A 15,427-nucleotide genomic window follows, 5' to 3' on the forward strand; every position below is an offset into this window, starting at 1 on the left:
TTATTTTGCCGAGCTAATTTTGATGGCCAGAAAAGTGGATATCCATGCATGAATGCTGGTTATTAAATTGAATCTCGTCATCGGAGCAGTTGATTTGTTAGATGCTGAATGTCCCTACCATCTTTCCCAGAGTTTTCACATTTATATTATTATTGATGGATCTGCATACACCTCCAGATGAAGAGTGGAAGCATATGATGCGGGCCGCAGATACTAGACCTGGAATTAAACGTCACTTTAGCTATCTACCTATAGAAAAACTATGCTTAAACTGAATCTTCAGAGAAAGCGGTCAGATTATTCTGGCGGAGCAGTAAAAGCTACTTAGGCAATACCTCCTGTGATCAGCAGTAATGTGGTGGCCAAAGAAAGAATTTGCGACGTGCATTTTGCTTGGGAGAAACTTGCAGTTTAATCCTCAAATATGTCTAATAAGCTTTCTTCATGTTCAAGTCAAAGGAGAGGCCGCCAGACAAAGCAGTCGCATTTCACGTAAAGAATGGCATCGTCGAGTATGAACAGAATCTTTCTTCCTCATTTTACAAGTCATTTCAAATTTGGTGGAAGGTTCATTCTAGCTAGCGATCTAACCCCAACCGGACCGTTTGTACCACCAAGGGGCTCAACCCTTTTTGACATTTCCAGCCTAGGTAGGACGCTTCGATAGGAATGGGGCTATTCGTATTGAGAAGATTGTAGAGTTATTACACGGAAGCGCTAGTGTGGGGACGAATACTTACCTGGAGGAAAAAACCTAAGGCCTTAAAAAGCCAATCACTTCCTTCCCCGTGACAAACGAAGATTTAAGCATCTCTCTCGAAGAATAGTTCAGTCCTCACAATGAAAGAACAAAATGAAATGGCGCATTATTTCAAAAGTAGTTCTACTGCTAATAATGACATTGCCTCAACCAAACACTGATCTTCAGCACATATCAGTGAGGATAAAATGCTTTTGCGTGTACGTCTCTTCCTAATGCAAGTGAAAGCATTTAAATAAACGGTATAAGGAAAGGGAGTAGCCGCCTGATTCTAAATGGTCTGATATGATCCATCCACCTCATACTTTATTCTTGTGCTCAGGCCTGTGAGTAAACTCAAAATCAATATGGACGAAAGCTCGCTCAACTTCGGGCAATTGCTCCAGCTTCTCCTGAAGTGCTTCCCCGATATTGTGGGCTTGGTTCAAGAGCATGTCTTTGGGCAATACTATGTCGACCTCCACGAAGTAATGTAAACCAAAAGTGTAAGCTCTGACCGTGTCAATGTGCTTGATCTCTTCATGGTGGTTCCAAATGAGATATGTTAACTTCGCTATAAATTCAGGTGGGGCTGTTCTTCCAATAAGCGACCATACATTCTCGATCACCGTTCTTGCCCACGTGCTTATGGTGTATATTGCTATCTGCAGAGTACGTAACAATTTTGGCTGAGAAAAGCTGTGCGCAACATAAACCTGTGGATAGGATGGCGGGGGGCAGTGAATCTATAACAGTCAAAAAACACACTATGGAAAAACTATGTTGGACTACTTGAGATGAACTTACCATTATAGCTCCAATTGGATCTATCCACCAGTGGTATTGGATGGATAGGACAGCCGCCACCAGACCGACAGAATTAGTTATAACATCGAAGAAATGATCTTGAGCATAGGCTCTGACAATTTCATTCTTGAATCTTCGACAATAGACCATAAGGGCAAACTTCACTACTGCCACCGAAACCATAATCCCGATCATCCACTTCTCCTTCTCACGATCAGTTTCTGGGCGTGACTGCACGTAGATTTGATTGAAATATAATGGGATAAGATGAGTGAACTGGAGGAATAAGATGACAGTCTAAACTTTAGTAACCGTATCTTAAGTCTGCCTGGTTAAAACAATTGGTTATTAGAAGGTAGCAGCAAAACTGGATGAACCACTCGGTCATTCTGTGATGCAGCAACATTTTTATTTCCACAAATTTCTAAAAGAACCCATATGAAAAAATCAGAAGAAGTTTATATCCTTTAAGGTAAGTTCTAAAAGTTTTAATTAAGACTAGAATATCCATGTACCCAGAGGAGACTCAAAGCCTTCTTTCCATTATTGTTAGCTCATTCTAACTGCTCTGTAAACTCGTCTATCCCAGGCTCTGTATTTGAATTTGCTTGCAAGTGACATGAAAAAGCAAACAACATAAAGATAACTTGCCTTGGAGATGATTTCTCGAACAGACTCCAACAGGATTTGTAAGCCAAGAGTTGCCATCACTGAAGCAAATACAATAATACCCTGCATTTTCAGACCATCAATACCATTTACACTCATAGTTTAATCACAAAATTTGGTTAGTCAACACATAGTATTCTGATCGAGAAAATTTCAAGTAATTTCTTATTGGTAGTAATACTGGGGTCATTGGCTGCTAGTACCTTAAAAAACATGGTCTTATTTTTCTTTTGACTGGTTTCTCCTTTATACAAGCATTTATTCAGATATTTTTACCCATCCTACATATGAAACCATTTGTGTCAGACTGCAGCCATCATATTCATCGATTTGTAGACAAAACAGTCCATTTTCTTTTTGTTTATGCGCGGATCATATGAACTGGAGATATGGAGTTGAACCAAAAAAAAAAAAGAACTAGTTTGGTATGGTTCATAAGCCCCCCTGCCCACCTCTCTCTCTCTCTCTCATTATTGTGATTTATTGTGTTTTGACATTAAAATGAAGGATTGTATGACAAGACCATATGTAACATCCCAAATTTCACTTAGCTCCAACGCCGAAATCGTAGCAACCTAATATTTACTTATGTGATACGTAGTAATTCTCATGGTAAGAGGCTATTACATTCTCCCCCCAGTGAAGACAAAATTTATCTAGTCTAATCTAAAGCCTCGAATCACCTCATCACTCCAACCAAAGCTTAGTCTTCCTGATCTTAATTCACCCACCTTATCACTCCATAACCTGCTCTGAAACCAAAACTGTAACATCCAAATTTCACTTAGCTCTGATACTATTTAATCTTAAGTACTTCACATGGTTAATCAATACCACAGACGGATTAACTATGACTTAAGCTTGAGGTTGATCAGGCTTTTGTAAGTAACGGACCGCAGTGACCCAACAATGGATACACTTAAGACACCGCCATCACAATCTCGACCTGAAGCCAAATCAAACCAAAACCTTCTACTCTTATCAATTTTTTGTTACTCCTGGTCTGCTTGGCTATTTGGTTCCTATTATCAGTGTCACGCTTCATCCTACTGTACTTCAATAGCCCTGCTATACAAAAAATTATATCTGACACCACCTTCTTTGGTGAGCTAATCATAGAGACGAAGGTAAATTGAGTATAATTTGGTGACTAATTCAACTAAGCCAGCTGTTATCTAAAGATAACACATGCATTATCACGGTAGCTAAAGCTATTGAACAACAAGGACTCCATCGTAATCCGAGTGACATAACAAAGAGAAAAGAAGGCACAGCAGAAGAATCAATTACATGGTCAGTCAGAATCAAACATCTCCTTATTCTAGGAGTAAGGGAGAAAAGTAATCCATAAACAATAGTTAATACTCACGAGACTACACAAGGCTAGTAAAATTTAGTGGGAGCAAAAGAAAAGTCGAATCGATTAACATGTTTACGTATGGAACCACAACAATTTTTTAACCGAGGAAGCAGGGGAACATACCACTGGTTGCATCCGCTTCTTACCAATAGGGTAATGATAATGGTTTGGGTTCCTCATAGCATTTGCCGTGAACCACAAAATAAACCCTGATAATAGATCTAAGAATGAATCCAAGGTTGAGGCGATAACTGCCAGTGATCTGCTCTCTACGGAAGCGTAGACCTTTGCTATGAAAAGCACCATGTTTGCTATGTTTGAAATATGAACTGCAAATCTTTCGCTCTTTGCCAGCTGCTTCATTTCATCCTGACGAAATGCAGTTCACTGATCAAAAGCGATGTAAGCGATGTCTTCTTAGAGAACTTGAAATACAATGTCATAAAATCATGTCCATTATCTCCATGATTGTTTCTCTTGCTTCGAGAGCTACCAAGTGGAGAAACATTTCATTGTGCTAAAGAATCTGCTTTTTTCTAGGACTAGGAATGCACAATCCTCTCAAAGGTCTGAAACTAAAGAAACTTAGGAACATGTGAGCTGTAAAGAATCTACCTCAGTTAAACTTCCTGGAAAACACCCTGATTCAGTCATAGCCTCCATCTCTTTGTACCCTTCAAGGAGGCTTTCCTGTTTCTGGTAATATTCTGCTATCTTGCGCTCCTTCCCTAAATTGAAATTATTAGATACAATCTGAGTAGTGACAAGCAAAACAAGAAGGTCCAGAGACTCGAATTAAAACAGTATCCCTGATCTTGAAAGTACAAAAATATTCTATGATATGACTTAGCTCTCCAACACTACGACCTGAATTTGACCATGGGTCAGAGTAAAAATTACATGTCACTCAACCTCTTAAAACTCCATACCCACTTTCCAATTCACTTATATGATGCTTATAGAATGAATTTGGCAAAAGAACATTACAAGTGCTATAACTTGTGTACGGCGCTCACTTTGGTGCCATAAGTTTTTTTTTTATTGCTTTAGTGCTAAAATTTTTGAAAAACGATCACTTAAGTGCCAACTTCAATGCCATATACAGTTTTTCTCTGGAAATCCGACGTGGTATTTTTTTTATTAATTTCTGAAGCTGACGCGGCTCGCCGCAGATTGGCACTTAAGTGATCGCTTTTCAAAAAATTTAGCACTTAAGTGATCGTTTTTCAAAAATTGTAGCACTTAAGTGATCTAAAAAAAACTTTTGGCACTTAAGTGATCGTTTTTCCTCCGATTTGGCACTTAAATGAGTCGGCGAAAACTTTTGGCATTAAAGTGAGCGCCGTACACAAGTTGTGGCACTTATAATGTCCTTTTGCCGAATGACTTCTGTCCTAAGCTCAGTTGAAAGGAGGCGGTGTGATAGATGTAGACAGTCTAAGGAAGCAAGAAGTCGGACCTAGTTAATTTTCATCTGTGTTTCTGTTGATTGATACCACTGGCTGGAAGAAAATACCAAGGAAGAAAAGAAAAAAGGCTCGAAAGCTATGCATAATCATTATAGCTACGAAATGAACCAATCTTATCCACTGAAAATGAGCGCAGAGAAGCAACTCAACACTCCGAATTCGCGAAGCAATGAATGTCTGTGTTATTGTGGGATCCCACCGCAGGGGTACACTGCCAAGCGGACCAAGACCCGAACTGATCCATACAAACAAACACAGACCAAGCAAAAGCAGTTCGGTCCCAGAGATTGTGTGGCTTTTGCAAGAGAAGTTACCAGAGAATGACGTATACAGGACACGGCATGTTAATTTCCACCAATCAGCGAAAACGTGAGGATATCTCATGGAGTCAGCGACGGTGCATGCGCGCCAAGAAGGCGCCGTCGCTTTCGACGGAGAAGTCGAAGCACGAGGCGATCGTACGGAGTGTAGTGTAGTATATAGATGACGTGCAACGGGAGACGCTCGGACTACGCAACAGAGATACAAAATGGCGAATAAGCGAGAAAACGACTGTCCAGAAAATGCCAGGATTAACGCTACGACGGAGGCAGTTTCAGTTCCAGAGAGAGAGAGAGAGAGAGAGAGAGAGAGAGAGAGAGAGAGAGAGAGAGAGAGAGAGAGATACTTGGAGTAGGGAGGAGGTGGCGGCAGGAGAAGCGAGGGTGGTGGCGGTGATCGCGGGGAGGGAGGCGGAACTCGGTGAGGCTGAGACGCCATGAGGAGGGAGCGGAGGAGGAGTGGCGGCGGCGGGGGTCGTCCATGGAGGAAGAAGGAACGTCGTCGGGGACAGGAGAGAGGAGCTCGCGTCGGGATTCGCCAATGGGGACGCCCAGGTTGTGGTTGTTGTGGTTGTTGTTGTTGTTGTTGTTCTGCTCCATGATTGTCGCCCAACAAAATTCTTTTTGAGTCTTCCGCAGTCGGTTTCCAGAAACCAGCACGGCACTACCAGTCCGCGGAACTCACTCGTTCGTTTGGATGATGTGAGGCCCAAACTCTCATCTTTCTCTTTCCGTCCTTCCTTCTTATATATCTTTAGGATAACTGCACTTTGTGATGGCCAAAAGAAGCAAACCATATAATATAATTATAAATATAATAATAATATATTGTTAATCTCTCTCTCTCTTTCTCTCACTCATCGTTCAGAAAGGATACTCTATTATCTTTTATGTATGAGGTGAACATCGCACCCACGTTTAGAAGGGGACTCAGTAAAAAACTGACATCCACGAGCAGTTTCAGTCACCTGACAAAATGGTCAACTTCCTATTCCTGCATGCATGTATGTTTGTATGTTCCTTTTTTTCTTTTTGGTCTGAATGTACGTACGTTGCTTAGGACCCGTTTGGCAAGTTACCAAATAGTAAAAATTTATATTCTTTTATTTTCAGAATCAATTTGAAAATAGAAATCTATTTATTAAAATTTTTGCATTCGGGCACAAATTTACAAAAATTCGTTCCCAGAATCAGTTTTGGAACAAAATCAAGAAGCAAAAAAAAAAAGCTTCTTGATTCTGGAAACAATTTTTTCATATTTTATTCTTCTTGGTTTTCTTTTTCCCTCTTGGTTTGTTGTTCTTCGCGACGCCCTTGCTGGCCCTGGCCTGTGGCCAGTCGCCGGCGCCGGCGACCGACCATGGCCAAGGAAGGGAAGGGAAAGAAAAAAAAGAGAGAAAGAAATATTAAAAAATTCAATATATATTATTAATAAAAAGAAATTTTGTGTAGTTGCCAAGCGTATTTATGTTCTTTTTCTATTCTAAGAATAGAAATTTTGGGCAGTTACCAAACGCCTTCAAATGCTTATAAATTATTTCCGGGTACGAAATAAAAAAGAATTATTTATGAGCAGAATCAGTTCTCGGGTATGAAATAAAAAAGAATCATTTCTGAGCAGAATCAGTTCTCGGGTATAGAATCGTCGCCGCGCGCATCTTTAAAAACCAAAGAATCATCATATTCGACGCCAACTTGCTTTCAGGTCATCTTTCTCAGATGTCCTTCTTGTTCCGAGTGTGGAGCATGCGATTTGCTGCTCCCAAATGCAATTTACTGAGTTGACCAATATACCCCATAATTATAAATCATAATCCCCTTTTGTCCCCAATTTATAAGTTGACTCTAGAACCAAAGTAAGACATGGCATGGGCTGACAACCGATTGTTTCTTTCCAGTTTAAAATAGCAGTTATACTTCTAGTAACAGCACTTTTGATCAATAAATTCCTTTTTTTATCGAAAGCTCGCAATCCCCCGTTCCATTTCATATGATACATTCCTCCAATCACATCCTTGATTGGTAGGTTGAACGCATCGACACTACTCTCCCATTGAGTTTCCACGTGAGTGATGCGCATAATTTGCCATCCGCCAATCAGATGCTCCTCCGATCGGGATTGTACGAAATTATGGCCCCTTTTGTTCTCGCGTGACCTCGAGATGTCAGTAAACTTAGAAAACTCTGTGAAAATTACTAGTATTTTCTTTCTGTCTGCCGGTGGCTCCAATCCAGAGTCAGGTCATGATATCTCACTTCAGAAGATTCCATAAATCCCACAACAGAGAGCAGTGACAATACAAACAAAAACGGTCCACAAGGAGAGAGAGAGAGAGAGAGCAGGGCTTGTTGCCAAAACACTCGTGCGCTTTCGAATTTGTTCTTTCACTCGCGCATTAAACAAGTTTTGGGGGCGGCTGGGGTGGCCAAAACACTCGTGCGCTTTCGAATTTGTTCTTTCACACGCGCATTAAGCAAGTTTTGGGGGCGGCTGGGGTGGTGGTGCGAGGAAGGAGAGGAGGAAGCTGCCTCACGTCTCTCTCGCAAACCCAAGCGGCATTCCAAGCAAGAGACGAGAATGGGACGACACTGCAGCAAACCGCAACAGCAAGCGGCATCTGCCCCGAAATCGCGCGTGACAAGTTCGTTCGTGAAGAGAGATATATCACCCTCTTTCTATCTTGTAATGGGAAAGGAATAAGAGAAGAGACGAGACGCGTGAGTGCTGCTTTTGGGAGTGGTGAGTGGTGACGACCGAGTAAAGAGATCCACTTCGTCTTCCACGCTCGCCGACTTCGACACTTTACTTACCCCCACCCATTAGCACGCCTAAAAACTAAGCAAAGCAATTATCCCGTGCACGTATGTCCATTTCAGACCGCAACTAATCCACTTGCCCCGCCAAAACGACACTTTTGATTGCGTAATAACCCCGAAAATAGTATCTCGATTGAATCGTGGCCGACTATTCAATCAACGCTTGGCCCCGGCGAGGCAAATAAAGTGGGAGATGGTAACTTATCAATCATCTGTCATCCCTTTTTCTTTTTGGGGGCCTTTACCTCCACCGAAAAAGATTAATAGATTCTATATTGGGAAAATTATCTGAAAAATTCTAAATTTATTGCACTTTTATCAATTCAGTCCTAAGTCTTTGCATTTTGTTAATTGAGTCTTAAATCTTTTCAGGTTTTATCAATTGGGTCCATCGGGCCAATTTGGTCGGAAATCGCTAACATGGACGGCTGTTCTACGTGGTATAGTCAACGCTAATGTGAAATAATTTTTAATAACATTTTTTTCGAATTTTTAATTAATTTTTTTCTTTTCTATGTTTTTTCGCCAACTGTGGCCAATAAGGTTGCCTGACATGGGCGAGAGCGTCGCGGCCCTCCATCCTCACCTGTTGGCCGGCGAAATAGACCTTGCCTGTGGCCAGCGAGGGCCAGCAACGCCCTTAGGTGGGTTGGGCGAGGGTTGCTAACCCTCGGCAATGGTCGGTTGGCAAGGTCGTCGGCCACAGTTGGGGAAACAGAACAAAGAAAAGTAAAAATAAAGGAAAAATAAAAAGATAAATTAATAAAAAAATCGGAAAAATATGAAAATATTACTAAAAATTGCTAGTATTAGTGTCGGTCACGCCACGTAAGACGGTCAGCATTTACGTTAGCGATTTATGGCTAAAATTGGCCGGATTGGCTTGATTGGTAAAACGTGAGATGATTTAGGAATTGATTGACACAATTAAAAGATTTAAGATCGAATTGATGAAATACAATAGAAAACATAGGACTTTTGACAATTTTTTTCTTTTATATTCCGTGTAAAAACCAAGTGATAAAGAAACGAGATAAAGCCGACATATCATTTGAGGGTCTCATCCGAGGGGAGGTCCTTTTCATGAGTATCAAAGCCCAGTGGGCCTTTTCCCACAAGCACAGACTCAACTCAATGAAAACATAGAACTTTGATTAATGAGATACTAATTTGACTTGGACTGCTTTCAATTATAATGTTTTGTATGGAGACAACTGAAGGATGAAGATGCATGATGCTGATGATCTTACTACCACTGCTGATAATGTTCTTCATCATATCAAGTTAGATTTTCCCTATGGATTGGCTTTGGTAAAGGACTGTAGGAGTTTCCTTCCCGTTGTTTATCTAGGCAAATGAAATCCTTGCTTATCCTAAATGAAGAAAAACCGGGAGGGCGTCGTTTGATGGATCGGATTGGATAGATTGGCATAATTTGGATTTGGACAAGAACCCGGATGAGGTGTTCGGACTATAGGGACAAGATAATTTTACCTGACTGGATAGGACAGAGATGGTCACCCTCTGCCGCAATTGTGGCGATGGTCATCGTGAGGGCGATCGCCCCGCGGTGATGATCGCCTTTAACTGTTACTCGATTAGGGGGTTTTCTCTTTCCATTTTTGTGTTATTTCGCCTCCATCCAGAACATCTTCTGGGTAGCAAAAGTTGCTTGTGTGTGATAAACCCAGACCAATTCCTTTAATTCATTAGATTAGGTTCCATACATGTTTTATACATCTCACTTAGTCCATGCATAGATTATATCATTGCATCTTTATCTTTTGACTGATAGTTTAGAGGGCTTCCGTCCTGGGGATCGATAATAAGGCTTTGGTTAGGCTTGCTTGATGCATTTCGGGTTACTTAATTTCTCCTTGCAATTTATTTACTGCTTTAATTATTGGATATTTATCTTTATTGCTTGTGCACCTTGCATGATTACTTTCACATGTTAGCAATTTCGGATAATAAAAATGATGAAGATCGCATGATAAACGTATTCATAAAAAGAGAAAAAGATATTGAAATGATATTAGATTTATCTAGCGTAACCAAATCCCTAGACTCATGATTCCCTGGTTCACAGAAGTAAAACATCCTCACGTGTTTTAGTTGGGTTCTGAATCGATCGATAATAGATTAGTGACAACTCTAAAATGATTTAAATTGCATAATTGAATTGAGAATTCAAGTTGCGATCGGTAAGGTTTGGGAGGACTCATGCTAAGTGTAAGTACCGCATGGTGAGAGGAATCATTTGTGCTCGTTCAGTAATTCATCAGTTTTTCCTTGGTGGTTCACCTTTGGGAGGGTCACGGCATATATTGGTTAATAATGGGATAGCGAACCACATTATTGTTGGCAGACATCTCAACGGAAGGGACGAAACCTACAAAGTACATCTCCAGTCGTTTGTCGTTTGCTAGTGCAGAGCATTAGTGTAGAAAAGAAACGAGAGAATTTCAGAGTTTCAGGAATGGGGCTCGGTTCTGCATTTGGGTGTGATGAACGAGGGGGATTTGGTCAATATTATTTTGCCAAAATTTGATGGCTAGAAAAGTGGCAGTTGATGGATGAATGTTGGGTATTGAAATGAGTCAGACTCATCAACGAAGTAGTTGATTTGTTAGATGCCGAATGTCCCATCTTCAGTTATGAACAAAGTTTTGTCACGGAGTCGTGATATTTCTAGCACCTTTCCTAGAGACACTTACACCATTTTTGCACATTTATATTGTTAATAGATCTGTGTATATCTGCAGATTTATATAACAAAGGATATGACGCGCGTGCGCACACATAATGAAGTGTGGCACTGGCAACTTGGTCACGTCTGTAGATCCTACGCCTGGTATCGAACGTCACCCTGACTCTCCCAGCTATCTACCAAAAGAAAAACTGTGCCAGACTGATTCTTCAGATAAAGCAGTCAAATTATTCTGGAGGAGCAGGAAGTTCCTTTGATAGCACCATCTGTGATCAGCAGTAATGTGGACGCAAAAGAAAAAAATGAAATGGCGCATTATTTCAAAAGTAGTTCTACTAATAAAAAGGACACTGCCTCAACCAACCACTGATCTTCAGCACATATCAGTGAGGATAAAAAGCTTTTGCGTGTACGTCTCTTCCTAATGCAAGTGAAAGCATTTAAATAAACGGTATAAGGAAAGGGAGTAGCCGCCTGATTCTAAATGGTCAGATATGATCCATCCACCTCATACTTTAGTGCTCAGGCCTGTGAGTAAACTCAAAATCAATATGGACGAAAGCTCGCTCAACTTCGGGCAATTGCTCCAGCTTCTCCTGAAGTGTTTCCCCGATATCGTGGGCTTGGTTCAAAAGCATGTCTTCAGGCAATACTATGTCGACCTCCACAAAGTAATGAGAACCAAAAGTGTAAGCTCTCACTGTGTCAATGTGCTTGATCTCTTCATGGTGGTTCCAAATGAGATATGTTAACTTTGCTATACATTCAGGTGGGGCTGTTCTTCCAATAAGCGACCATACATTCTCAATCACCGTTCTGGCCCACGTGCCTATGGTATATATTGCTATCTGCAGAGTACGTAATGATTTTGGCTGAGAAAAGTCGTGCCTAACATAAACCAATTGATAGGATGGAGGGGGATAGTAGATCTATAACAGTCAGAAACACACAATGGAAAAACTAAAAGTAGGACTGCTCGAGATGAACTTACTATTATAGCTCCAACTGGATCTATCCACCAGTAGTACTGAATGGATAGGACAGCCGCCACCAGACCGACAGAATTAGTTATAACATCAAAGAAGTGATCTTGAGCATAGGCCCTGATAATTTCATTCTTGAATCTTCGACAGTAGACCATAAGGGCAAACTTCACTACTGTAACAGAAACCATAATCCCGATCATCCACTTCTCCTTCTCATGAGCAGTTTCTGGGTGTGACTGCATGTAGATTTGATTGAAATATAATGAAATAAGATAAGTGAAATTGAGGGATGGGATGAAGTCTAAGCTTTAGTAAGTCAGTAGCTGTATCTTAAGTCCGCCAGCTTAAAACAATTGGTTACTGGCAAGGTGGCAGTGAAACCGGGTGAACCAATCGGTCAATCTGTGATGCAGCAACATTTTTATTCCCACAAATTTCTAAAAGTGTCTAAATGAAAAAATCAGAAGAAAGAAGTTCATATCCTCTTAATGTAAGTTCTAAACGGTACAAGTAAGACTAGAATATCCTAGTCCCAAGAGGAGACTCAAAGCCTTCTTTCCATTTTAGCAGGCTCAATAGAAAACCTGAAGTCCTCCCATTCCAACTGCTCCGTAAACAAGTCTATACCAGCCTCTTTATGAGTATGTTTGCAAGTGACACGACAAAGCAAACAACAAAAAGATCACTTGCCTTGGACATGATATCTCGAAAAGACTCCAACAGGATTTGTAAGCCAAGAGTTGCCATCACCGAAGCAAATACAATTATACCCTGCATTATCAAGCCGTCAATACCATTACACCTGTAGCTTAATCACAAAGATTTATTACGTCAACACATATTATTCTGGTCGAGAAACTTTAGAATTTCGTATTGGTAATATTGGGGTCATTAGCTCCTCGTATCTGAAAAACACATGGTCAGGCTTTTGTTAGTAGCGGACCACAGTGACCCCAACAATGCATACACTTAGACACCACCAAGACAATCTCGACCTGAAGCCAAATCAAACCAAAATAATCTTTTACCCTGATCATTTTTTCGATACCCCTTGTCTGCATGGCTATTTGGTTCCTATCATCAGTCGTCACGCTTCATCCTACTCTACTTCAATAGCCCTGCTATACAAGAACTATATCTGACAGTGCCTTCTTCAGTGAGCTAACTACGGAGGCCAAGGGAAATTGACTAAGCCATGCATTATCACGGTAAGTGGCCCATCTTTTATTTTTGAAGTCTCACATAAAACTTAGCTAGCTGAAGCTATCGGATAACGAGCATGCCATCGTAAATCAAGTTACATAACAAACAGTAAAGAAGGCAGGACAGAAGAATCAAGTTATAGTCATAAGACTAGGCTAGGCTAGTGAAATTTAGCGGGAGCAAAGAAAAATCGGATTCAATTAGAATGTCTAACCAAGGAAGCAGGGGAACATACCACTGGTTGCATCCGCTTCTTACCAATAGGGTAATGATAATGGTTTGGTTTCCTCATAGCTTTTGCCGTGAACCACAAGATAAACCCTGATAGTAGATCCAAGAATGAATCCAAGGTCGAGGCGATAACTGCCAGCGATCTGCTCTCGACGGAAGCGTAGACCTTTGCCATGAAAAGCACCATGTTTGCCACGTTTGAAATATGGACTGCAAATCTTTCACTCTTTGCGAGCTGCCTCATTTCATCCTACAAAATGCGGTTCATTGATCAGAAGCGATTTCTTCTTAGAAAACTTCAAAAATAATGTCATAAACTCATGTTTTATTCTCCAATTCAAATAAAAGTTGTGAAAGATCTCCATGATTGTTTCTCTTGCTTCCAGAGCTACCGAGTGGAGAGAAGCATTTCAATATATTGAAGAATCTCCTTTTTCCTAGGAGTAAGAAAGCACAATCCTAAGGTCTGAAACTAAGGAAGTGTAGGACGATGTGAGCTATAAAGAATCTACCTCAGTCAGGCTTCCGGGAAAACACCCGGACTCAGTCATGGCCTCTATCTCATTGTACCCTTCGAGAAGGCTTTCCTGTTTCTTGTAATATTCTGCTAGCTTGCGCTCTTTCCCTAAATTGAAATTATTTAATACAATCTGATCACTGACGAGCCAAATAAGAAGGTTCCCACTTTAATCAAAACAGTCGCCCGTATAAACATTCTATGATATAACTTGACTCTCCAACACAATGACCTGAATTTGACCACGGGTGAGAGTAACCATTACGTGTCAGACCCTGTTAACTTTCCATCTGTGTTTGCGTTGATCGATACCTCTGGCTGGAAGAAGATAACCAGGGGAAACAAAAAATGCTCCAAAGCTAAGGTCATACTAACGAACCAATTCCAACCTCCGAAAATGAGCAAATAGAAGCAATACCTGATACCCCTTCACTTTGGGAGATCGCCAAGAGAGAGCTCAAGTCCGAGCCCGTCAACGTATCCAGTTGGACCCACATTCACTCAAAAGTTTAAGCCAATAAGTTATAGGCCAACTAGGATATATTAACTGCTCAACACCACGTCAATTATCCGACGTGAGACTTCTCTAACACAGCTCGCACGTGTATCTCAGCATAATTGTCGGTTCCCACCACAGCAGTACACTAACAAGCGGACCAAGCCCAAATTCATCCATTACGTACAAAAACACGGACCAAAGTAAAAGAGTAGGTCGGTCGCAGACATTGTGGCGCTTTCGCAAGAGAAGTTGCCAGTTGCCATTACAGGACACACAGCACGTTAATCTCCATCAATCACCGAAAATGTCAAAAGCACGAGCCCCAACGTACCAACTGCAGCGACATATATAGGCGGCGGATATATAATGGCGAATACGCCACAAAATACTAGGGATAAAAACGCTAAAGATCGAGGCAGTTTCGCTTCCACGGAAAAGCGGCACAGGAGGGAGGGAGGGAGATACATACTCGGGGGAGGGAGAAGGTGGCGGCAGGAGAAGCGAGAGTTGGCGGGGCGGGGGGGGCGGCGGCCGTCGCGGGGAGGGAGTTGGAACTCGGTGAGGCTGAGACGCCATGAGGAGGGAGCGGCGGCGGAGGAGGCGTCGTCGTTGTAGTCGTCCATGGAGGAAGGATGATCGTGGCGGACTGGAAGGATGATCTGCTCCATATTACGGATGGATCACACAATTCACTTGTTTTTTTTTATCTGCGCCGGAAGCTGAAGCTTCGTCGCGTCTCTCTAGCGCACTGGATGGAGCGAGAGCGTACCAATGACGGTGCGCATCGGTCTTTGAACCAAGTCAAAAGTCGACTCCCACAACGATCGGTTGGTTTAGTGAGATACTTTCGGCTGCTCTCCGCATTTATATAGCTCGTTCGTTATCCGGGTGAATTCTTTAAAAAAATCCTCAACTTTTTAAGTCGAGTTTCAAATTTACCCCGAACTTTTTTTATCTCGAAAAATACCCCAAAAATTAGGTTCAAAAATACCAAATCTGCCTCGAACTTTTTTTTATCATGAAAAAAACCTCAAACTTTAAGTTCAATCCCAAATCTGCTCCGAATTTTATTCCGTGAAAAAAAAATCAACAAATTTCAA

General features: G+C 41.3%; 2 protein-coding genes and 1 long non-coding RNA gene across 3 annotated transcripts; 1 reads left to right on the forward strand and 2 right to left on the reverse strand.

Annotated features, from left to right (window-relative positions):
- Positions 1 to 841: 841 nt before the first annotated feature.
- On the reverse strand, positions 842 to 6,116 carry LOC115689594 (metal tolerance protein 9-like). Its single transcript, XM_030615694.2, has 6 exons — positions 5,712 to 6,116; positions 4,191 to 4,303; positions 3,699 to 3,944; positions 2,198 to 2,278; positions 1,547 to 1,777; positions 842 to 1,404 (listed from the first exon to the last, which is right to left on the reverse strand). Exons 1-6 carry the CDS (start codon positions 5,962 to 5,964, stop codon positions 1,060 to 1,062), a joined length of 1,269 nt encoding a protein of 422 aa, XP_030471554.1. The 5' UTR covers positions 5,965 to 6,116; the 3' UTR covers positions 842 to 1,059.
- Positions 5,779 to 6,205, forward strand: LOC130136830 (uncharacterized). Its single transcript, XR_008815541.1, has 2 exons — positions 5,779 to 5,919; positions 6,004 to 6,205. It is a non-coding gene; the product is annotated as an uncharacterized LOC130136830 (long non-coding RNA).
- Positions 6,206 to 11,188: 4,983 nt separating this feature from the next.
- Positions 11,189 to 15,130, reverse strand: LOC115689596 (metal tolerance protein 9-like). Its single transcript, XM_056307214.1, has 6 exons — positions 14,797 to 15,130; positions 13,824 to 13,936; positions 13,316 to 13,561; positions 12,568 to 12,648; positions 11,883 to 12,113; positions 11,189 to 11,739 (listed from the first exon to the last, which is right to left on the reverse strand). Exons 1-6 carry the CDS (start codon positions 14,993 to 14,995, stop codon positions 11,407 to 11,409), a joined length of 1,203 nt encoding a protein of 400 aa, XP_056163189.1. The 5' UTR covers positions 14,996 to 15,130; the 3' UTR covers positions 11,189 to 11,406.
- Between the last annotated feature and the right edge of the window lie 297 nt (positions 15,131 to 15,427).

Source organism: Syzygium oleosum, unplaced genomic scaffold (genome assembly GCF_021117445.2).
Source record: "Syzygium oleosum isolate NSW1041296 unplaced genomic scaffold, Sole_v2.1 Sole_v2.51, whole genome shotgun sequence".
Taxonomy (NCBI): Eukaryota; Viridiplantae; Streptophyta; class Magnoliopsida; order Myrtales; family Myrtaceae; genus Syzygium; species Syzygium oleosum.

What these genes read in the sequence shown, in the direction of transcription:
- LOC115689594 (XM_030615694.2), bottom strand. Translation starts at nt 5,964, where the DNA reads ATGGAGCAGAACAACAACAACAACAACAACCACAACAACCACAACCTG. An exon ending in TTCCAGGAAGTTTAACTGAG is followed by an intron (nt 3,945 to 4,190) that starts GTAGATTCTTTA and finishes GCATTTCGTCAG; the next exon opens with GATGAAATGAAGCAGCTGGC. An exon ending in AGAAGCGGATGCAACCAGTG is followed by an intron (nt 2,279 to 3,698) that starts GTATGTTCCCCT and finishes CTGAAAATGCAG; the next exon opens with GGTATTATTGTATTTGCTTC.
- LOC115689596 (XM_056307214.1), bottom strand. Translation starts at nt 14,995, where the DNA reads ATGGAGCAGATCATCCTTCCAGTCCGCCACGATCATCCTTCCTCCATG. An exon ending in TTCCCGGAAGCCTGACTGAG is followed by an intron (nt 13,562 to 13,823) that starts GTAGATTCTTTA and finishes CGCATTTTGTAG; the next exon opens with GATGAAATGAGGCAGCTCGC. An exon ending in TTCGAGATATCATGTCCAAG is followed by an intron (nt 12,114 to 12,567) that starts GCAAGTGATCTT and finishes ATCTACATGCAG; the next exon opens with TCACACCCAGAAACTGCTCA.